Here is a 23,817-nt window from a genome sequence, read left to right on the forward strand (position 1 = left end):
CATTGCACTAAAGCAGTTATGCATATAATATGAGGCAATGTAGAAAGTGACACAAACAGATGTTGATCACCAAATAAATAAAATGTGTATACATCATATTTATCATATTTAAAGAATGCTAGACCCCTAGCTGGACAAAACTGAGACAGACCTCTATACATTCACCAACTGTTTTGGGGGAAATTCGTGAAAAAAGTTACATAGCTAATGACAAAAATATAAAGTTCAAATAAAATACGGGTACGAATACGATGATATTCTCCAATACTTTCCTAAATTCCTAGTATAATTATAAAGCTTACCCATAAATCTAAAACAACAAAAGGGTATGAATTCTCTCAACAGATCAAAAAATGCTAGATTGGTATTGGTAACAAAGGTCAAGCAACATTGAAAGGTTCTCCATCTCAAAATTCAGTTGAGTATCTTGTTGTTGTGGTTGGTAAAATTCAGTTGAATTCTCTGTTTCTTTCCCCATTACCACTACGCTGTTTTTCTGCTCATTCACCATCTTCAAGAACTCAATTCTTTCAAAACCTCCAATTTTGAATCCAACTTTCCCAAGAAACTCATCACCGACTCTGCTGATAACCCATCAAGCCAACCATAACCATCCTCATTCCCCACCAAAACTTTCTTGGCAACTTTCTCAGCACCCAAACAACAATCAGAAAAAGAAGATTCACAAGTTTTACTAACCGGGCTTTTCTTGGCAGAATCTTTGTACATCCTGATCAGAGCCTTCACTTCGTTTGGGTTTTGGGGCCACGTGTCGACCTTTCCATTGGGGCCGAAACAGAGTGTGAAGACATTGATACCGCAGAGAATCGAGAGCTCCATTGTCTTCTTGATAACACAGTCCTTTCTCTTCTTGTAAGTAACTCTCAGAGCTTTCTTGTTCTCAATTCGCTTCATGGGTTTCTTACCCTTTTCATCATCCTCCATCGTGATAAACGAAGCACTTGCAAATCAACCAACAGACACAAGTAGAGTGAAAGAGAATTAGATGATACAATCTAGAGAGAGAGCAATACCCTAGTTATAGATGGGAAGACTCAAATCTTTTGGAAGATATTCTTCATTGCCATATTTGATTTGAGGGAACAGCTGTAGTACGCAAATTTTTGTTTTATTTATATATTTTATTCATGTATGATTTTATAATGAATCCTAATGAATTATAATCATAATAATGAAAAGGGCAAATTACACATACCCCTCGAGGTTTGGCTAAATTACAGATACCCCCTGAGGTTTGAGAAATTACGAATTCCCCCCTGAATGCTATATTTGCATAAGAAATTAGGGGGTAATTTGTTATGAAATATAAACCTCAGGGGGCAAATTGTTATGAAAATACAAACCTCAGGGGGCGGGATGTAATTTCCGAAACCTCAGGGGGGTATCTGTAATTTAGCCAAACCTCGAGGGGGTATATGTAATTTGCCCTAATGAAAATCAAATACAAAGTCTAATTAATGAATTATACCCTAGTTATAGATTGGAAGACTGAAATCTTTTGGAAGATGTTCGTTTATTGCCATATTTGATTTGAGAATTTATGAACTGAGTTTTGCCTAACAGATTTTTTATTTATTTATTTATTTTTTATTTTTTTTTTCCTAACAGAATTAACATCAATGAAAAAAATATAAAGGAAAGAAAATTTATGTTTGGTGAATTTTTAAAAATAGTTTCTTGAATTTTTAATTTGTATTTTTATAGTTTTAGCGATTTTTATAAAATAAAAAAAAATTACTTATTGGATCTACTTAATTTTGGTAGACTTAAAAAATATAAAATTTGTACAAATTTTTTTTTTAAAAAAAATTCATTAAAGTGTAATAAATTTTTGTTTTTTTTTTTAATGGAGCTTGGGATGGGTTTTGCGACTTGGATCTAGTTGTTTTCAATTTTCTTTTTTACTTTTAAATTATTTGTTATAATAATCCTCTCTGTTTGGAGGTTGTGTTCTTTCTTTGTGAGGGTTTTTTCTCCTCCTCTATGGAGACCAGGATTCTTCCTCCTATGAAAGTTTGGTATCTCTTTGTGAGATCTTTTGTTACCACTATACCAGATTAATCCGTTTTGTTTATTAGTTTTGTAATGAAAATTTTCTTCCCGATCTAAAAATAAATAAATAATTAAATATCACACACACCATTTTAAGGAGTGGATTTGATTTTTTTTTAATAAGATAAAATTAACACAACTGAAAGACAGTTTTAACCTCATCTTTTCCAAACTCAAAATTAGATTAAGATGTTTATTAAAATTAAATTAAATTAAAATATAATTAACAATTTATCTAAAAGATAAATTTAATTAATGATGGGTTTTAAAATATAAAATAAAATAAATAATATTTAAAATTTGATCTAAAATATTACTAAATTAAAATTAGATTAAAAAGTAAAGAGTTACAATAAATAATTAAAAAAATATGATTAATTGTGATTTAATTGAATTAATGTTATAAATTATAAATTGTGCATGAAAAGGATAGAGAAAGGAAAAAGAAAGTATAAGGTTTGAATATGTTATCATAATTTCACACATATAAGTAGGACTGCAAATGAACGGAGCTGTTCATGAACAAACTCGGCTCGGCTCGGCTCTGCACATTAAGGGCTCGGCTCATCTCGTTTATTAGGCTCAATTAGCAAACAAGCCGAGCTCGAGCTCGAGCTCGCAAAAGCTCGGCTCGCCAAACTCTGCTCGTTTTTCTTTATTTAAATTATATAATAAGCATATTATCTATATATTAAATGATATATAAATATATATAAATAGTAGTCAACTATGTAGTCACGAGTTATTAATTCTCCATCAATCAACTGTGCAGTCACAAAAAAAAAAAAGAAAAAGAGAGTAAAAGATAGACAGCTTTCCATCAATCACTAAAACTGCCCACAGCAACCATGTGCCTCCTACTTTCCAGTTTTTGAAGTCACAAGCCTCACAGTGTGCCTCCTACCTTCTAGCTCATAAAGTCACAAGCATCACAGTTATCTGCTAGGCCTATAAAAGAGCTTCTCTAGTCCGGGAAAAAAGGGAGGAAAAAATTGGAAAAGCATTAAGAATCTACCTGCTTTTCACTCTCTTGCTTTTTACTCTCAAAAAATTGTATTCACATTGTATTTTGAGGCTATGTATTTTGAAGTTAGGCTTTCAATTTATTTCTAGTAAACAATTTACGATTGTAAGTTATATGTCTGTCAATTAATTATTATATTTCAGTTATCTATCCTTTGATTATTGTTGTTGGTATTGTTTTAATTTTGTTATTAATTTCACTGTTAATTTATTATTCTGTTAATTTTACTAGTTTACGGTTTTTTGTTAATTATTTTACAATTTATTGCTTTCTGTTTAATTTTTTTATTGTTGGTTGATGACATAATTGTTTAGTTGTTTCTGTTTAATTTCTCTCATTTCTTTCTCTGTAATTTACTTCAAGCCTCCTTTATTCATTCTAACTTCTCGTTGTTTTCCATTCTGCTTGTAACCTGTAGACGTCCCCAAACGTCTCGGAAGGGAATCCCGTTTTGTTCATTTGGGCTTTCTACAGTTCAGACTCAATGTCACGGTCCTGTATCTAATCTCGCATAGTGCAATGCAAGACCGATGAATCATCAAAAAGTCCAAATCCGGCAAATCGTTTTGAAAAACTGATTTTTAGAAAGAAGTACCAAATATTGACTGTTTTGCCAGATACAGAGTCACCACCTAAATATTTTATTTTGGGGGAATTTAGGAAACCCTGACTCGTGCCTAAGGCCACGTGTCCATCATCACCAAAGTTGCCTCGGCTCGGGAACTTGGGTACGATTGGAGAAGGTCACTTCGTGAGCACCCCCGCTCGCCCGATCAAAGATCGGCCTCTACTAACCATGATATCGAGTTTTGAAAACATTATGTGCTCTTATTCCGGTTATTAGCCTAGAATTACTATGTGATGCACACAACATACAAGTATAGACTGGATCATTTGAGTTGGAACAAAACATTTCATGTTTGTTTATTTGAAAGATGGTTTGATGGTGCTACTCGCAAGTAGGCTAAGACGTGGATTTGCCACCCTCAAGTGGGCTTAAGAAAACATGATTTTTTTCACTCTCAAGTGGGCTTAAAACGCTCAATTGGTGAATTGTTTCAATTCAAATAACCCAACCTTCACCCACAGGCATTCAAGCAGTTATATCACATAAGCAAATAGCCTCATGGTAAGCATGCTATCATGACAGTCACTCACATGCATGCAAGGATGCTAAAGCATATATACTTACCGAGTACTCCAAGCCAAAGAAAGAAGCTAATTAGAAATCATGCATGAATCCTAACTATGCTGAAATGCCTAATGCAACACATGCAAAAATGCAACTACGATAGGCTTGGCTATTCTAAAATGGCATATGAAATGCAACAACTGATACACGTATTCAACTTGGAAATGAAATACAATGCAGTTAGTATGATGCGCCGAGCCCGGTGCATGCAAGACAAATGAATGGATGCAATCATGCGAGCATAAGGATCCTAATTGAAACATGCCCTAAAACTAACCATCATAAGCTGGTAAATAAAAGGGAGAAAGACGTGGGGCTGGAAGACATGCATCACACACACGCACACTTATTGCAACATTGCCCTCCTCGAAGGGTCCGAATAAATAATACACAACCAAATGAATAACGAATTATAGCTAATTATTACACAACCCTAATTAATTAACAAATTAACTAAAATAAATAAGCTAGCATGCAAAACATATGAAATGGACTACCTCAGCTCGGTCTTGAATGACAAGGAATGCATGCATGCTCGAGTCGCCTTGCCAGAAAATCCATCGCGATGCCCCGATTTGCCTCTGTTTGCAACTGGTCCCAGAACACTAAACAAAACTCCAGAAGGCTGAAACTCTACCATGCTGTAGGGATACTACCAACCAGTTTTTGCTGTTGGTTTCTGGTTTGCTGCAGCAGAGAGCGAGAAAGGGGCATGGCAAAGTATTTTCAACATATGTGTGCATGACCACTCTCCCCATCATTGCACAAGCTCTAGGGAGTTTAGTCCTCGATCCTCGTGCCACCAATCACGCATCTCGATGCATGATGACCAAGGAGTCGAATTGCACGACTCAATGGGACATGAATGCACATATAAACAACTAAAACCAATAACTCCATCATGGATGGTCAAGAGTGTCGATGACTGGGAATCGAGGCACGTTTGATCACTTGGAGTATGAAACAATCCTTATTTCCCGTGTTTTGACCAAACCCTACTCCAAACACAATGCAACAAATAGAATGGCATGGCATGTACAAAATACAACTCTAGTATGCAATCCTAAATGTAATGTAACTAAGTGATGTAAACATGCAAAGGAAGCATGCAAATGACATACATAATGCTATGAACTAATCGATGGCATACTCAATGCACATGGATTATATGACATGCATACACAATGCACTAACATACGCGATGTTATGAACAAGGCATACTTAATGCAATGATCGAACATGCAACAACATGGATTATATGGCATACAAAATGCAAGATGGACTTAAACCAAGATGGATGAGCCTCGGCCACACCCAAATCAGTGGCCAAACATGATGAAAACGAAGCAACAACACACATGCAAACATGCACAAATGCAAGGGACCAAACCTAAGGCACCAAATGCAACTCTACCAAAGCATGGCAAGGGATGAAATATGGCATACAATCACACATTTTCCAGCTCTGAAATGACATGCAAGATGGTCCCGAATCATGTAAACACCTCACACAATGCATGCTAGATGGCCCGGATACCGAAACTAGTGAAGTGCATTGCACTAGAGGTACACAAAGCAATGCTCAAATGACCCAACCAGCCCCAAACAGTCCCTATGCAAGTCCAAGACAGTGGGAAAATGGTCTAAAATGATGGCTCAAAATGCATAGAAATGAAGCTCATGCAATGGTCCATAAATGAGGTATTCATGCACAACTCTCAAACACGTTTAAAGAATGGAAAACATGGGAATATGGCACAAGTATAGGCTCTGAAATGACATGCTCAATGGCCCCAAAACATGAAAGCACCTCAATATAAGCATGCAATAGGCTTCAAAACTCAAGGCTAGGCAAGGGTATTACACTACAACCATGCATAGCAAGCATCATTCGACCGTGAGGCATAAAAACGGAGCTCAGGCAGTCCAAAAAATGCATAAAATCAATTTAAGGCATGGCCAAAAAGTGCTAGAATCAAAGACCAAAATAGTATGCAATACAAGCTAGTGAAGAGGGTTTACACTACAAGTATATGAAGCATTCAAGAGGTCACTAAACCAGAAAAATTCAGAGGTATGACATGCCAAATAAAGCCCAAAAACCCACTGAAACATGATCAATGCATGCAAGAATGATATGCCCCTTTGATAGGCTATAAGAGGGGTTGTTCTACACATGCAAGAGACACACCCAAGGTGACAAAACCAACTTTGGACAGAGCCTATGCAGGCCCTAAAAGTCACTGAAAAGGGCCTGAAATAAGGCTTAGAGGTGTGCAAATGAGGGCTCCTTTGTTAGGCCAAATATGCTAGAAATCAAAACAAGGAGAGAGAGGGTCACCCCTCTCTGATTTTGGCTCTCAAAAACACATAATAACCACTGAAAATCTGCTAGATTTCAATGGTCAAAAGGGCAAACAAAGCTCAAAACAAAGGCCTTAATGCATGGCTCAAAACAAGGTGAAATGAAGCATGCGAGGGGGTAGATGACCCCCAACAGGAAAATGATCTTAAACAAACATGTTAAGGACCTCAAAAAAAGACTTTTTTTAGTTTACACCAAAGCTCAAAAATTCTTGCAAGTATGGCTAAAAGATGGTGCAAAATAAAGCTCAAAAGAGGGAATAGGTTGTTACCCGTGTAGCTCAGCAACTCCAGCAGCTTATGGACCAAAAATGCGGCTCCTTAGGACCTCTCAAGACCCTCCAATAAGCTTAGTTTGGTGGTGGAGGTGTTACGCTAAGAGGTGGTGTGCAAAGGTGCAAGAACCAAGCACTTTCTAAGCCTCAGTGTAGAGATATAGAGAAGGAGATATATTTTTCCTTCAACCAATTTCTGAACCCTAACCAAGGGAGAGGAGGGCCTCTCTTATAGCCAAAAGAGACCAAAGCTTCTCCAAGAAGCTAAAAAACAAGGGCAAAGATCCTCCATACACGTGTATGGAGGATGTAGTCTGTGTCTCCCAGTTGGCACAGCTGGAATCAACTCATTAAGACAACACTGGAGAAAAGAGGCCAACCAGTTCAGGTGGTCGGCCAGCCACTTTAGGTGGTCGGCCAACCAGTTCAAAAAGTCCAACTCCATGAAAGCTGGTCGGCAACCCCATTTGGTGTTCTCCCAACTAAATGCAAGCTAGTGGTGTGGTAGGAGACCAACAATTGTGGCCCAAAAATGAGGGAGACCAGTTACCTGACAAGAAAATCAACCGGCAGGAGAAAAGTGGTCTCCAAGGTGAAAAGGTGGTCTCCCACCCTTGTACCACCTTCCAAACAATGAAAACAAGGTCTGTGTCAAAAATGAACCAAGACGGATGCAAAACGAGGGTTCGGGGGCCAAAACGCGCAGCCGGGTGCCCCGAAAATTGACTGTTAAGCATCGAAAGTGGCGTGCGACCATGAAGGTGGTCTCTCAGGCCACAGTGTCCCTCTAGAGAGAGGAAACAAGGTGTGTGCCAAAAATCGGAGCAAACGGAGAAAGTTAAGCGATCCCGAACCGAGGCGCACAACCGACGGCTACGAAAACTAGAAACTGGTCTCCAAACGGGAATAGTGGTTTTCGACCACGAAAAATAGTCTACGGCCACTGAGAGATGGTCTACGAGACCTCTCCCTCCCTTCGGGAAGAGAAAGCAGAACCTGGTTTGCAAACCGAGGCAAAACACAAAAGAGTCCCGAAATCTATAGGCAAGGCTCTCAGCCGGGACTCCCTAACCTCAGAACGAGCACAACATGCGCCATCACCAAGCGCTCAATTGATGATGTCTGAGTCTTAAGGTCGGTCAAAAATGGGGTGTCTATAGTTGCCCCTCTTTGACAAAACTCGAAAGTCATAAGTGACGGGAGTGAATGTCAAAGCCCAGAGACGACCCATTTTTGACAAGGCCGAAGACTTAGACAAACAGGCGAGATAAACAAGAGATGGGCCCGCAGGCGTGCCCGTAGGCAGGGGCAAAATGCAAAACGACATGCATAAAGGCGAACGTAACTCACGATTATGCAAAGCAGCAAACTGTAATAAAGCGAATATTCATAATAAATGCAACAGTTTTAAGTAAGAATACCAAGCAAAACTACATTTCATGCAGTAAGGATGTAAGAGAATTACAATTCTCGTTACGTCTCACACGGAGAATACAATATCGTCCGGTTCGTCTGGTTGCTCCAGCTTCGAATGAAACGTACACACAATATCGTGCTTGAAAAAAAAAAGAAACTCAACAAGTACAATATCATTAGAAACATGCATAGTAATGCAAGTAAAAAGTGCGTAACAAGGCAAGTGGAGGGGAGAAACATAGGGACATGTCCTAGTGTTTCGGAATGGCATAAGCATTGGAACGTATTCCAAATGCTCTAAACCAAAAAAGGGAGAAATATAGGGACGTATTCCGGTGTTTCAAAAAGAAGGAGCGTGCAAAACAATGCAATTGAAAGGGTGTATAACAATGAGGAAGGGATGCAAAACATTGCAACCTAAGATGAATTCCAAACACGCTGGAATCGTGTGAAGAAAGGAACACTCAAACCACGCCGAAATTGTGAGAGGAGGTCCGAAAACAACCGCCTAGGTGCGTACACAACACAACCTGAGATGAATTCCAAACACGCTAAAATCGTATGAGGAAAGGGACACTCAAACCATGCTGAAATCGTGAGAGGAGGTCCGAAAACAACCGCCCAGGTGCGTACACGACGCAACCTGAGATAAATTCCAAACACACTGAAATCGTGTGAGGAAAAGGACACTCAAACCACGCTGAAATCGTGAGAGGAGGTTCGAAAACAAAACTCCCAGGTGCGTACACGACACAACCTGAGATGAATTCCAAACACGCTAAAATCGTGTGAGGAAATGGACACTCAAACCACGCTGAAATCGTGAGAGGAGGTTCGAAAACAAAACTCCCAGGTACGTACACGACACAACCTGAGATGAATTCCAAACACGCTGAAATCGTGTGAGGAAAGAGACACTCAAACCACGCTGAAATCATGAGAGGAGGTCCGAAAACAACCGCCCAGGTGCGTACACAACGCAACCTGAGATAAATTCCAAATACGCTGAAATCGTGTGAGGAAAATGACACTCAAACCACGCTGAAATCGTGAGAGGAGGTCCGAAAACAAAACTCCCAGGTGCGTACACGACACAACCTGAGATGAATTCCAAACACGCTGAAATCGTGTGAGGAAATGGACACTCAAACCACACTGAAATCGTGAGAGGAGGTCTAAAAACAACCGCCCAACACAACTTGAGATGAATTCCAAACATGCTGAAATCGTGTGAGGAAAAGGACACTCAAACCACGTTGAAATGGTAAGAGGAGGTCCAAAAACAAAACTCCCAGGTGTGTACACGACACAACCTGAGATGAATTTCAAACACGCTAAAATCGTGTGAGGAAAAGGACACTCAAACCTCGCTGAAATCGTAAGAGGAGGTCCGAAAACAAAACTCCCAGGTGCATACACGACACAACCTGAGATGAATTCCAAACACGCTGAAATCGTGTAAGGAAAGGGACACTCAAACCACGCTGAAATCGTGAGAGGAGGTCCGAAAATAAACTATCAGGCGCGTGCTCGGCGCAATCTGAGAAAGTCCCAGAGGACAACGATCCTAAACGCAGCTCGACGTAAAAGGATAAATGGTACAAGACAACACAAGATGCAAATAAACGCAATAAGTGCGATGATACAGTACATGTTACAAGCAATGTAGAGTATGATGTTTAGGGAATGCAATAAACAAACAAAGCGGCACTTTTGAAAGCACCTCACGGAGTGAGTGGCGGTAAACCGCTTTACTCTAACGGGGATCTCCCCTCCATTGTGTTGTTCGAACACTTACCTTCAACTCACAGTACAAAGGTCCTGAAATGCTGACAAGGGGTAGCTTCTGCATGCAGAAACCACAAACGCCATTTTCTTCTTGATCATACTCACAACTTTCCCTCATTGCAAAGCCAAGGTAACTCTGACGGAGAATGGTCCTCAAGGAGAGCACTTCTGATTGCCACTCTGGTATTGAAACAATCAACACAGTATTCTGTTTACTCTGAACACACAGCTCATACAGCACATTGCTCATTTAACACAGATAGCTCAAAACACAGCATTCTAGTTTATTTGGCATACAGCTCGTACCGCACACTGCTCATTCTAAACACGCAGCTCGTAACACAGTACTCGGTTTATTCTGAACACACAGCCCATAATAGCACACTGCTCATTCTGGACGGACGAGGTGCAATGACGAAACTTGCAGAAGTTGAAACACACTCAGATGCTCTGAAGTTTCCCTCTTTTCTGTTGCTTTGCAGTCTGGAATCTATATAGCTTCAGATAGGTCCTTGCTCTATTGTTCTCATGTGACCTGGGTCGAACTGCATAGTTTTATGAAAGAACAAATCCTGTTTTGTACAAATGTGGAGAACAGCACGGCGCTCTGAGCACAAAATGGTTTTTTTGAAATTGAGAGTGAGAATAAGTTCTCAATTGGGTATTGAGCCTACAACTGACCACAGCCAAAATGACTCAACAACGGAAAACAAAAGGTAGAACAACCTAAACACAACTCATCAAAGGAAAAACAAGGTAAAACAACCTAAACACATCTATTGACACTCAAACGACTCACAGCAAGAATCGAAACAAACAAAAACACACAAACACAACACTCAGCTGTGTTATAAAGGCAAGAGACCTCTCGGTGCACGAGGAGCCAGTTTCTCCGGGTATTGTTTCCCACCCTTTCTCACTTGTGATTCTTACATCACTCGGCCATCAAGCTCTGTTTTTCTGAAAAAGCCCTTTTCCTCACTTTTTCTCTCAGCGTACATCTCTCTATTCTTCAATCTCTCAGTTTTTATCCCTCCCCTGGATGGTTGATGGATAAGTAGGAAGTTGTGGGCTCTTGCCCCTAGTATTCTACCATATTCTTGTTCTTGTTCACAATAGTGAATTTCTCCCACAGAGGGGTTGCGTTACAACTGGGTGTGTAGCAAATCTGCAGCTGACATCGGTTGACGATGCTCTGCTGGGGAGTTTGGATGTGATCAGATCTATCCAGATGAGGGAGTGGAATATCTTGATCCATTCTAATTCGTGCTTCGCACTTGGCTCGATACCTCGCTGCTTAGAGGATGTGAGAGCTTTCTGCCCTTTTGCGGTTAGCTTCAGTGGTACCCTTTTCCGGCAGGTATGATGCCCTTTCTGGCAAGTGCGTTTGATAAAGGGGAAAAGATAGAAAACCTGACTCAACTGTGCCCCTAGTTCATCATTTTGACCATTTTTTATTTTTTGACATTCTGCTTAAACAATTTTGACCAACATGAGAGTTAGATTAACATGCTTGTTCGATTTTCTGATTTGAAATCATGCAAGTCAGGTTATGAGCACTGAAAATTTTCCCTCTTCTTTTTTTTTTGGGTCCAAGAAATGGTCCAGTTTTAGAAAAACAGAATAATTTTAGAGAGAATTAGTCAACCTCACTAAAAGTTCTCAAAAACTATTTTTGCAAATGGCCACTGCTCGACCAACGCAGGATTTACTCTTGAGATGCACAACCTTAGATCCAAAATAATGGAAAATTGCCCCTTGTCTGAACGGCACTGTATGGCAACTGAAAGTTGCCCCTAGTCTGAATAGCACCGCAGCACTACATGGCAACGGAGAGTTGCCCCTAGTCTAAATAACGCCGCAGCACATGGCAACCAGTCCTCACAGTGACAATTACAACCAAATTCTCGGATATAGAGAAGACAAAGATGACTAGAACCATCGCATGGACACAGTCGAATTTGAAGTGTTTTACGGACTTCAGAATGAAGTTGCCTACGTATCCCAAAGATGGGAATCAAGCCTTACGTAGTTCGGGGGATAAGGTACACTCGAGTATTAACATCTCCTTTTGCGCTCTAACTTTTGCCAAGGCTGCCCTTTCTGGGTTTTCAACCTTGCGAGCTTTGTTCTTCTTTTCTTTTCAATTGTTTTCATTTCTTTTCTTCTTTTTTCTTTTTCATCTTTTCTTTTCATTTTTTTTTTCATTTTTCTTCTTTTCTTTTTTTCATTCTTTGTATTTTTATTTTTTTTGTTCTTTTTGTTCTTTTTCTTGCTCTAACTTTTGCCTGGGTTGCCCTTCTGGGTTTTCAGCCCAGTGAGCCTCTCAAGGGTAAAAGTGTAGCATTGTCCATGTCCAATGGTTTTAAGATCTTGAAGCCATCTGAATCCAGGAGAATGGCTGCTATTCGCTGACGATGCTGGAGTCCATCTAATGGGGGGCTGAATTTGCCCCTAGTGTTGTGGATAGGAACTCGGTTATCTTTTAGCAATACTTTCTTCTTTCTTCCCTTCTGGGATTTGGCATTCTTGTCGATCTTCATTAGCTTGAGCAATGACCCCATTTTTTACTCTTCGAGCACAACTGATATTTTTGGCCCTAGTTCAAGGGCTGCTTTTGATCTAGCTTCGCAAGCTTCCTTTGATCACATCTGATATTCTCACCCCTAGTTCATGGGCTGCTTCTGATCCGGCCACAGGGCCTTACATTGTGGTTGACTGTTGAGCATTCTGAATTAAGGTTCAAGGTTTGGAAACAAAGGGGTTGAGTCTCGAGGCTGAGAGCGATCCTAAGCTGCACAATCTCAAGAGTGATTCCACACAGGTCTTTGTAGGACCACGCAAAATATTTTTTTGAAATCTTTTAAGAAAGCGACTAGTCGCTCGCGCTGAAGACAATGTAGAACCAATCTGGATCAAGCCAGGATCCTTCTCAGTACTCACATTAACAAACATGATTTCATTCATTAAGGGCTTAGCATGCCTCTCTTTCTCTCACTTGATCAAATTTTTGCAAATCCCGAGGAATTCCTTCCTTTTTGTTTTCAACACATTGTTCGAAAAGTTTTGAAAAACTTAGGTCAATACAATGACTTAAGGGCACAAAAGAGTAGGTAAAATGCACTGTCGTTTCATTCAAACTTTTGGCACAACTGGCACAAGGCAGAAGCAAACACAAGAGTGTGAAAATCACTGTTGTTTCATTCAGATCTGTTGGCATAACTGGCTCCAAGGCAAAAACAGACTCAAAAGAAAGTAAAAAGACAAACACAAAACAAGATAGTGATGTTCGAGGTAACACCCCCGGAATCACCCGACTCCAACGCAACAGGATTGACTCGATACAACAAGACAGACCTGACTGACTCAGTACAAAAGGACTGACTATATACAAAATAACAAAACTGACCCAATACCCAAGTCAGAAAGTACAAAAACTAGTATTTGCATATTGCTCAAAACAGTGCGTGCCATTCCTACGTCTGGAGTAAATCGAGAGCCACCCGCAGCTGGTTCATCTCCCGATCACATGGTCACATTATCCCCCAAGTTCACCGATCCAGTGCCGATAGACTTTGCCGAGCTTGGCGCGGTAATGACCCCGTTGTCAATCAAATCTTGCACTTCGTGGCGAAGACGAAAGCAATTGTTGGTGCCATGACCGGTTTGTTGATGGAAGGCACAGTACTGGGCAGCATCATGCGTAGTCGGAAGAGGATTTGGGAGAGGCCGAGGCTCAAGGGGTTTGAGGTGGCCTTGTCCAACAAGGATTTGGAGAGCTTTGGACAAAGGCATATAGAGGGAATGGAAGACCCTCTGACCTCGGGATCGGTACTTCAAAGTTTCTGGATTTTTGCTGGACGCACCAGCAAAGGGATTGGTAGGTGCTGGCCTAGTTTGCCGATCTTTTCCGAGTGCAGGATTAGAGCTCAAAAGATCATTTCTGGTTCGACGACCCTTCTCCCGGTTTTCTCCTTGCTTCGAACTGCTCTCATTCTGAGTGACGAAAGTATCCTCCACAATTTTTGCAACAACTGCGAGCACTTGCTGTTTGTTTAGCCCTTCCGCTTTCAAAGCCTCCACAGCCCACAAAAGGTGTTCATGGGGATCAATGCTTGCCCCTACCTTGTTCTTACCAATGGCCTCCACTTTGCCAAGGGATTGGCCTTCTTCAAATACCACCTGTCCCAAGATTGGGGAGCCTTTTGTCGTGAGACTCCTAGCATGTGATGTGGTTGATGAGGGAGGCAATGTCCTGGAGGCCAGATTTGTCACAGTTCTTTGAAGATCTTCACTCATTCTTATCCACTCAAAAGTAGTGGGTTCACGGGTTTGAGATAATTGGGGTTCAGGTGCACCCATCATGCATAAGTCCATGCTTTCTGGAATGAACACCTTAGGTTTGGGTAGATAGGCCGGGTGATGTATATGCTGGGGTCGAAGGTGGATGGTAGTGTATGGATGAGGTTGAGGTGGCGAGGTGACGGGTCAGTACTAACCTGAGTTCCTTTGGGTAGAGCTAGGGTCTCTTCGTCAATAAGATCCTGAATCTTATGACGGAGACCGATACAACGGTTCATATCATGACTGTGTTATTGGTGATAGGCACAGCATTTAGCTGGGTCATATCTTGGTGGAAGAGGATTTGGAAGGGGTTGGGGTTCTAGGAGTTCTAGGTGCCCTTCTTCTTACAGCTTTTTCAAAGCTTGGGAGAGACTCATGTAAAGAGGATTGAACTTTCGGGCCTGGGGCTGATTTGAAGTGGTTGGTTTTTGGCCATTGAGGGAAGTGGTGATAGTGTCTACTTCTGAGCGTTTTGCAGCTGTGCTACCATCAGTAGTAGCATTGGAACTGAGAACAACATTCTTCTGTAAAGGCTCATCATCTTCCACAAAGATCCCTTATTTGATGGCATCCTTGATTTGAACCCTCATTTCATGAAGGGCTAGAAAGGTAAACAGGGGTAGAACAACCATCTTTTGCAGCAACTTGCCATGCAAATTCTGAACAATCATCCTGATCTGATCTTTGTCGAAAGGCCTTGTAGTCATCATTGAGGCCTTTGCTCTCCATCTCGTCACGAACTCTGAGAAACTCTCCTTTGGCTCTTGGTGGGTGACTTCGAGATCACGAGTTGTGACCTCGATCTGTGTATTGTAGGAGTATTGAGCAATGAAGGCCTCAGCCAGCTCTTCCCAGTTCTGTTTCACAGAGTCCTCCAGTTTCGCATACCAGATTGTGGATATCCCAGACATGGTTCGACCGAATAGTGACAGCTTTTGGGCTGTGGTCAAACCCATTGGCCTTAGGATATCAGAAAATAGATGGAGGTGCACTATTGGGTCTCCAGAACAATCGAAACGATCGATATGTAGCATCTTGAACCGGTCCGGTAATGTCACCGCCGAATCGGTGTATCCATCCTCTATGTCCGAAATGGACTTCACACCCTGAGATTTCTTGAATAACTTTTCAAGCTTGCTTACTTTTAGTGCCGTGGGGTCCACCTTGAACTCAAAGAGAGAATCCGGTAGGTTGGTCTGTGCTTTGGATAGCTGGGGTAGGATTGGAGGCGGAGCCGGCCCTGTTGGAATGTCCGTATCTTCCTGGACATTAGCTGTCTCCTCGAGTATTGGCACTCTTGGTGGGGGAGGAGCTTGGTGTGAAGCGGATGTTCCGGTTTGCTGTTATAGCTTGGTAATTAACTCTGCCTGTTGAGCCATGACCTCGGCCTGTTGTTTGGCAAATTCTGCTTGACGAACAGCGTCCTGCTGCATGGTTTTCATACTTTCCTAAAGCTGACGCATCATCTCTTCCATGCTAACTGAAAACTGCTGATCTAACTAAATAAGTGTGTATCCCCTTTCTGAGGTGGAAACAGATATCTCAGCCCAACTGCACACAGGTGAGGTGGATAATGATCACTGATCCGAAGACTGTTAAACTGATGATCTGTGCCTGACTGGCCTTTTTACCCTGCCTCTGGCAAAGTAAAACTGATTGCCCTTAAACTGAATCTCTGACCTGAAAAAGTCTATCAGCACAAGTCCAATGTACCCTGGGGATATCGAAGCTTTCTGAAGCTATGGTTCCCAAGACTACCTTAGCAAAAGAGAAAACAAGCAGCATCTCAACCCAATTTCGCCAGAATAGATATGAGCAAAGCTGAATGACTGTACTCTTCACTGAATTCTGCCCCAAAATTAAATCTAATACCCGCAGATATAACTGATTCTCAAAACACTGATACCGATGCCCGCAGGCCTGATACCTAGACTTGCAAACTGATATATGCATTCCTGTAGAGACGCACTCTAAAAGCACATAGCAAGCAAGTGAGAGCCAAAACACCGCTATGTTGGGATAGGGTTTCCCTGTCCTATTTTGTCAGGAGCTAAAATTTTACTATGCACACAGTGGTTTCAAACAACCTATAATCGGGTAAGCAACCTGTCCTAGCTTGGAATGGTCATTATGAATTCCGAATATGCACTAGGTCGAATGGTCAAAAATGGTGCCCCGGTAAAAACCGGGGTTTGTGTTCCCATCGTGGCAGAGCCTGTAACCGGTCAGCCTTATGGCACGCAGCCTCCGGCATACCGTTCAGGAATAGCAGATGGCAAACATGGTGTCCTAGGTGCACCAATGCAAATGCAACGCAAAGAACACGTAAGTGTAATCAAAACAAGATATCATGAGTTCGAGTCATGTCCTCTAACTCCCCAGCAGAGTCGCCAGAAACTGTAGACGTCCCCGAACGTCCTGGGAGGGAATCCCGTTTTGTTCATTTGGGTTTACTACAGTTCGGACTCAATGTCACGGTCCAGTGTCTAATCTCGCAGAGTTCAATGCAAGATCGATGAATCATCAAAGAGTCCAAATCCGGAAAATCATTTTGAAAAATTGATTTTTAGAAAGAAGTACCAAACATGGACTGCTTTGCTAGATAGAGAGTCACCACCTAAATATTTTATTTTGGAGGAATTTAGGAAACCCTGACTCGTGCCTAAGGCCACGTGTCCATCATCACCAAAGTTGCCTCGGCTCGGGAACTTGGGTACGATTGGGGAAGGTCACTTCGTGAGCACCCTCACTCGCCCGATCAAAGATCGGCCTCTACTAACCATGATATCGAGTTTTGAAAACATTATGTGCTCTGATTTCAGTTATTAGTCTAGAATTACTATGTGATGCACACAACTTACAAGTATAGACTGGATCATTTGAGTTGGAACAAAACATTTCATATTTGTTTATTTGAAAGATGGTTTGATGGTGCTACTCGCAAGTAGGCTAAGACGTGGATTTGCCACCCTCAAGTGGGCTTAAGAAAACATGATTTTGCCACTCTTAAGTGGGTTTAAAACTCTCAATTGGTGAATTGTTCTAATTCAAATAACTCAACCTTCACTGACAAGCATTCAGGCAGTTATATCACATAAGCAAATAGCCTCATGGTAAACATGCTATCATGGCAGTCACTCACATGCATGCAAGGATGCTAAAGCATATATACTTACCGAGTACTCCAAGCCAAAGAAAGAAGCTAATTAGAAATCATGCATGATTTCTAACTATGCTGAAATGCCTAATGCAACACATGCAAAAATGCAACTAAGATAGGCTCAGCTATTCTAAAATGGCATATGAAATGCAACAACTGATACACGTATTCAACTTGGAATTGAAATACAATGCAGTTAGTATGATACGCCGAGCCCGGTGCACGCAAAACAAATGAATGGATGCAATCATGCGAGCATAAGGATGCTAATTGAAACATGCCCTAAAACTAACCATCAGAAGCTGGTAAATAAAAGGGAGAAAGACGTGGGGCTGGAAGACATGCATCACACACACGCACACTTATTACAACATTGCCCTCCTTGGGGGGTCCGAATAAATAATACACAACCGAATGAATAACGAATTACAGCTAATTATTACACAACCCTAATTAATTAACAAATTAACTAAAATAAATAAGCTAGCATGCAAAACATATAAAATGGACTGCCTCAGCTCGGTCTTGAATGACATGGAATGCATGCATGCTCGAGTCGCCTTGCCGGAAAATCCATTGCGATGCCCCGATTTGCCTCTGTTTGCAACTGGTCCCAAAACACTAAATAAAACTCCAAAAGGCTGAAACTCCACCATGCTGTAGGGATACTACCGACCAATTTTTGCTGCTGGTTTCCGGTTTGCTGCAACAGAGAGCGAGAAAGGGGCATGGCAAAGTATTTTCAACATATGTGTGCATGACCACTCTCCCCATCATTGCACAAGCTCTTGGGAGTGTAGTACTCGATCCTCGTGCCACCAATCATGCATCTCGATGCATGATGGCCGAGGAGTCGGATTACACGACACAATGGGACATGAATGCACATATAAACAACTAAAACCAATAACTCCATCATGGATGGTCAAGAGTGTCGGTGACCGGGAATCCAGTCACGTTTGATCACTTGGAGTATGAAACATTCCTCATTTCCTGTGTTTGGACTAAACCCTACTCCAAGCACAATGCAACAAATAGAATGGCATGGCATGTACAAAATGAAACTCTAGTATGCAATCCTAAATGTGATGTGAATAAGTGATGTAAACATGCAAAGGATGACATGCAAGCACGCAAATGGCATACATAATGCTCTGAACTAATCAATGGCATACTCAATGCACATGGATTATATGGCATACATACACAATGCACTAACATACGCGATGTTATGAACAAGGCATACTTAATGCAATGATCGAACATGCAACAACATGGATTATATGGCATACAAAATGCAAGATGGACTTAAACCAAGATGGATGGGCCTCGGCCACACCCAAATCAGTGGCCAAACATGATGAAAACGAAGCAACAACACACATGCAAACATGCACAAATGCAAGGGACCAAACCTAAGGCACCAAATGCAACTCTACCAAAGCATGGCAAGGGATGAAATATGGCATACAATCACACATTTTCCAGCTCTGAAATGACATGCAAGATGGTCCCGAATCATGTAAACACCTCACACAATGCATGCTAGATGGCCCGGATACCGAAACTAGTGAAGTGCATTGCACTAGAGGTACACAAAGCAATGCTCAAATGACCCAACCAGCCCCAAAAAGTCCCTATGCAGGTCCAAGACAGTGGGAAAATGGTCTAAAATGATGGCTCGAAATGCATAGAAATGAAGCTCATGCAATGGTCCATAAATGAGGTATTCATGCACAACTCTCAAACACGTTTAAAGAATGGAAAACATGGGAATATGGCACAAGTATAGGCTCTAAAATGACATGCTCAATGGCCCCAAAACATGAAAACACCTCAGTATAAGCATGCAATAAGCTTCAAAACTCAAGGCTAGGCAAGGGTATTACACTACATCCATGTATAGTAAGCATCATTTGACCGTGAGGCATAAAAACAGAGCTAAGGCAGTCCAAAAAATGCACAAAATCAATTTAAGGCATGGCCAAAAAGTGCTAGAATCAAAGACCAAAATAGTATGCAATAGAAGCTAGTGAAGAGGGTTTACACTACAAGTATATGAAGCATTCAAGAGGTCACTAAACCAGAAAAATTCAGAGGTATGACATGCCAAATAAAGCCCCAAAACCCACTGAAACATGATCAATGCATGCTAGAATGATATGCTCCTTTGATAGGCTATAAGAAGGGTTATTCTACACATGCAAGAGGCACACACAAGGTGACAAAACCAACTCTGGACAGAGCCTATGCAGGCCCTAGAAGTCACTGAAAAGGGCCTGAAATAAGGCTTAGAGGTGTGCAAATGAGGGCTCCTTTGTTAGGCCAAATATGCTAGAAATCAAAACAAGGAGAGAGAGGGTCACCCCTCTCTGATTTTGGCTCTCAAAAACACATAATAACCACTGAAAATCTGCTAGATTTCAATGGTCAAAAGGGCAAACAAAGCTCAAAACAAAGGCCTTAATGCATGGCTCAAAACAAGGTGAAATGAAGCATGCGAGGGGGTAGATGACCCCCAACAGGAAAATGATCTTAAACAAACATGTTAAGGACCTCAAAAAAAGACTTTTTTTAGTTTACACCAAAGCTCAAAAATTCTTGCAAGTATGGCTAAAAGATGGTGCAAAATAAAGCTCAAAAGAGGGAATAGGTTGTTACCCGTGTAGCTCAGCAACTCCAGCAGCTTATGGACCAAAAATGCGGCTCCTTAGGACCTCTCAAGACCCTCCAATAAGCTTAGTTTGGTGGTGGAGGTGTTACGCTAAGAGGTGGTGTGCAAAGGTGCAAGAACCAAGCACTTTCTAAGCCTAAGTGTAGAGATATAGAGAAGGAGATATATTTTTCCTTCAACCAATTTCTGAACCCTAACCAAGGGAGAGGAGGGCCTCTCTTATAGCCAAAAGAGACCAAAGCTTCTCCAAGAAGCTAAAAAACAAGGGCAAAGATCCTCCATACACGTGTATGGAGGATGTAGTCTGTGTCTCCCAGTTGGCACAGCTGGAATCAACTCACTAAGACAACACTGGAGAAAAGAGGCCAACCAGTTCAGGTGGTCGGCCAGCCACTTTAGGTGGTCGGCCAACCAGTTCAAAAAGTCCAACTCCATGAAAGCTGGTCGGCAACCCCATTTGGTGTTCTCCCAACTAAATGCAAGCTAGTGGTGTGGTAGGAGACCAACAATTGTGGCCCAAAAATGAGGGAGACCAGTTACCTGACAAGAAAATCAGCCGGCAGGAGAAAAGTGGTCTCCAAGGTGAAAAGGTGGTCTCCCACCCTTGTACCACCTTCCAAACAATGAAAACAAGGTCTGTGTCAAAAATGAACCAAGATGGATGCAAAACGAGGGTTCGGGGGCCAAAACACGCAGCCGGGTGCCCCGAAAACTGACTGTTAAGCATCGAAAGTGGCGTGCAACCACGAAGGTAGTCTCTCGGGCCACAGTGTCCGTCTAGAGAGTGGAAACAAGGTGTGTGCCAAAAACCAAAGGAAACGGAGAAAGTTAAGCGGCCCCAAACCGAGGCGTATGGCCGACGGCTCCGAAAATTGGAAACTGGTCTCCAAACGGGAACAGTGGTCTACGACCATGAAAAGTAGCCTACGGCCACTGAGTGATGGTCTACGAGACCTCTCCCTCCCTTCGGGAAGAGAAAACAGAACTTGGTTCGCAAACCGAGGCAAAGCACAAAAGAGACCCGAAATCCAGAGGCAAGGCTCTCAGCCGAGACTCCCTAACCTCAGAACGAGCACAACATGCGCCATCACCGAGCGCTCAAACGATGACGTCCGAGTCTTAAGGTCGGTCAAAAATGGGGTGTCTACATAACCACGCAACTTCCGTCCCATATCTTGTGTAAGTCCTCAAGATAGGCAATTGACAGATATAGGGGTTCTTGAAAAGGGTATAAGCGAACACATAGTATGTGAAAACATGATAAGTTATCAAAGAATTTAGAACTTTGAATTACTTTACAGAACCACAATGAGTCGATTATTCAGAAGCAACTTTTTAGTTAGCTCTAGATCTACAACATTAGCTCCTATACCTAATGATACAGTCATAAATGAAGAAGAACATGAATTCCAAGATATTAAAATAGCTTTAAGTTGGAATATCCCTAAAGTACCTATTAAAGAAATTTATAAAACCAGTTTTTTAAAGGCATCCTTTAATATTGATTTGCATGTAAAAACTGTCAAACAAGTCTATGCTTTAACCAAAATTCAAGAAACATGTCATCTGCTAAGTAAAGAATCGATTAAAAAAATATATATCCATTGGTCATAATTTTATCTATATAGGATTAATCCAAATAGCGGTCAAACCTTTAACACAACAAGGTCTTAATTCCTCTGTTTATTATGTGTACGCGATGCCCGATTTATTAATTATCATGAAAGTTTAATCAGTATGATGGAATCAGGACTTGATCAAGGACCTGTCCATTTTAATTGTTTTCCTAATTTTACATTAAGTCTTCGTGACCCTCACATCTTCAAGCTCTTACATTAAACATACAGTTTTCTGGCACATTTACTAAAATACATGGTGGTGCCCATTCTATTGCTTTAATATACCATATTTATTATAAATGTATTAAAACAAATCTTAATTTACATGCTTTAGTAAAAAGTCCAAAAGACAAAACCTTACTTGTTCAAGGTAGTACTAGTCAAACAAGCATAGAAGTCCGTAAAACCATATGTTGAAATGATATAACTCTTCCAGATGAATGGGTTACAGTCAATGAAAATTATTCTCAAGCACACAAATTTGATCAAAATGATGTCCAACAAATCCAACAATTCAATGATGGTTCAGTTCACATACGATTTAATCACCTAACTAGTCACTCCTCTGGTCATAGTGCCTCTGGTATCCCTACTGAAGACAATGAAAATTTTAGTACCTCTTTATTTACTCACAAAGATCGAAAACTTTTTATTGGTCAACCCCCACATACTGCTAATAGTAAATTAAAAGGAATTGATAATTCCTCTACATCTCAAATTAGTAAACTTGTTGATTCAACACACACACATCTTCATGAAGAAGATACCACATCTCAAGATTCACCCACTCAAACAGACTTTGAAGTTATTCCTCCAGTTAATCCACAATTATTAACTTTTAGTAAACCTTTTATTCTAGATCTTAATAAACTTCATTTTGAATTTAAATATAAAGATAATAAATTAAAATGATAGATTTATAGGCATACTTATAGTGAACGACAATAATCGAAAATAATTAAGACATGGTATAAATTTATGAATGAAATCAGTACTGAAGTCAATTTCTTTGATTATTTTGAAAATTATTATCAAAAATTAAATACTATTACAAAAACTAAATGGAAAACTTCCCCTAATACTACTGTTTCTTCTAATCATCCTCCTTTAGAAACCATCCTCATTGAACATAAATGATCGCTTGTACATGCTTCTCCTTTTAAACTTCCTGGTGATGAATTTGAAATTAAAAAGTGATTGAACAAAATAATTATACAAATCAATGTTTAAAAACTATTGGTTAACAATTAGATAAAATTGAAACTCATTTTGATGATTACTCAACTAGCCATACATCAACTAGTAAACCTTTAGACAAACCTCTTATTAATCTTCCTAGCACTAGAAAAAGGTTAAGTCTAGTTACTCAAGATACTAATACTGTTGAAGCTATTGAAGATTTATTTACCAAGTTATCTGCCCCTTCTAACGACAAAGGAATTACTGTCTTAACACAACAACCACCTTTAGAATTTACTTGTGACTCTGACACATCTACTAATGAAATTAGTCAATTAGCACAGCAATTTCAAACTACTCATCTTAATTGAATTGTACATTCGAAAGTTAATCCTACTACTCTTACAAAAAATTGGTCTAACAAACCAACTCCACCTGATCTTCAATTTGAAGAAACTAATATTAGCAATCAATTTTATGTTTCTGCCAAAAAATTGTATGAATAGAATATTGATGGTCTTAGTGAAAATCAAATTCTTCAAAAGTTAAATCACATGTCTATGGTAGCTAATAGTTATCTTAGTAATTATCCCGACTACACTCAACCTAAAATCGTCTCATTACTTACCTCTGGTTTTACCGGTATGCTTAAAGTTCAATGAATTCCAATTTTCACATTTTACTATTATGTGTTTGTTTTGATCAATCC

General features: G+C 40.6%; 1 protein-coding gene across 1 annotated transcript; it reads right to left on the reverse strand.

Annotated features, from left to right (window-relative positions):
- Positions 1-513: 513 nt before the first annotated feature.
- LOC114316499 (agamous-like MADS-box protein AGL82) lies at positions 514-945 on the reverse strand. Its single transcript, XM_082908394.1, has one exon. The coding sequence runs from the start codon at positions 943-945 to the stop codon at positions 514-516; it is 432 nt and encodes a 143-aa protein (XP_082764520.1).
- Between the last annotated feature and the right edge of the window lie 22,872 nt (positions 946-23,817).

This window comes from Camellia sinensis, chromosome 15 (assembly GCF_055761805.1).
Source record: "Camellia sinensis isolate YWXY chromosome 15, ASM5576180v1, whole genome shotgun sequence".
NCBI lineage: Eukaryota > Viridiplantae > Streptophyta > Magnoliopsida > Ericales > Theaceae > Camellia > Camellia sinensis.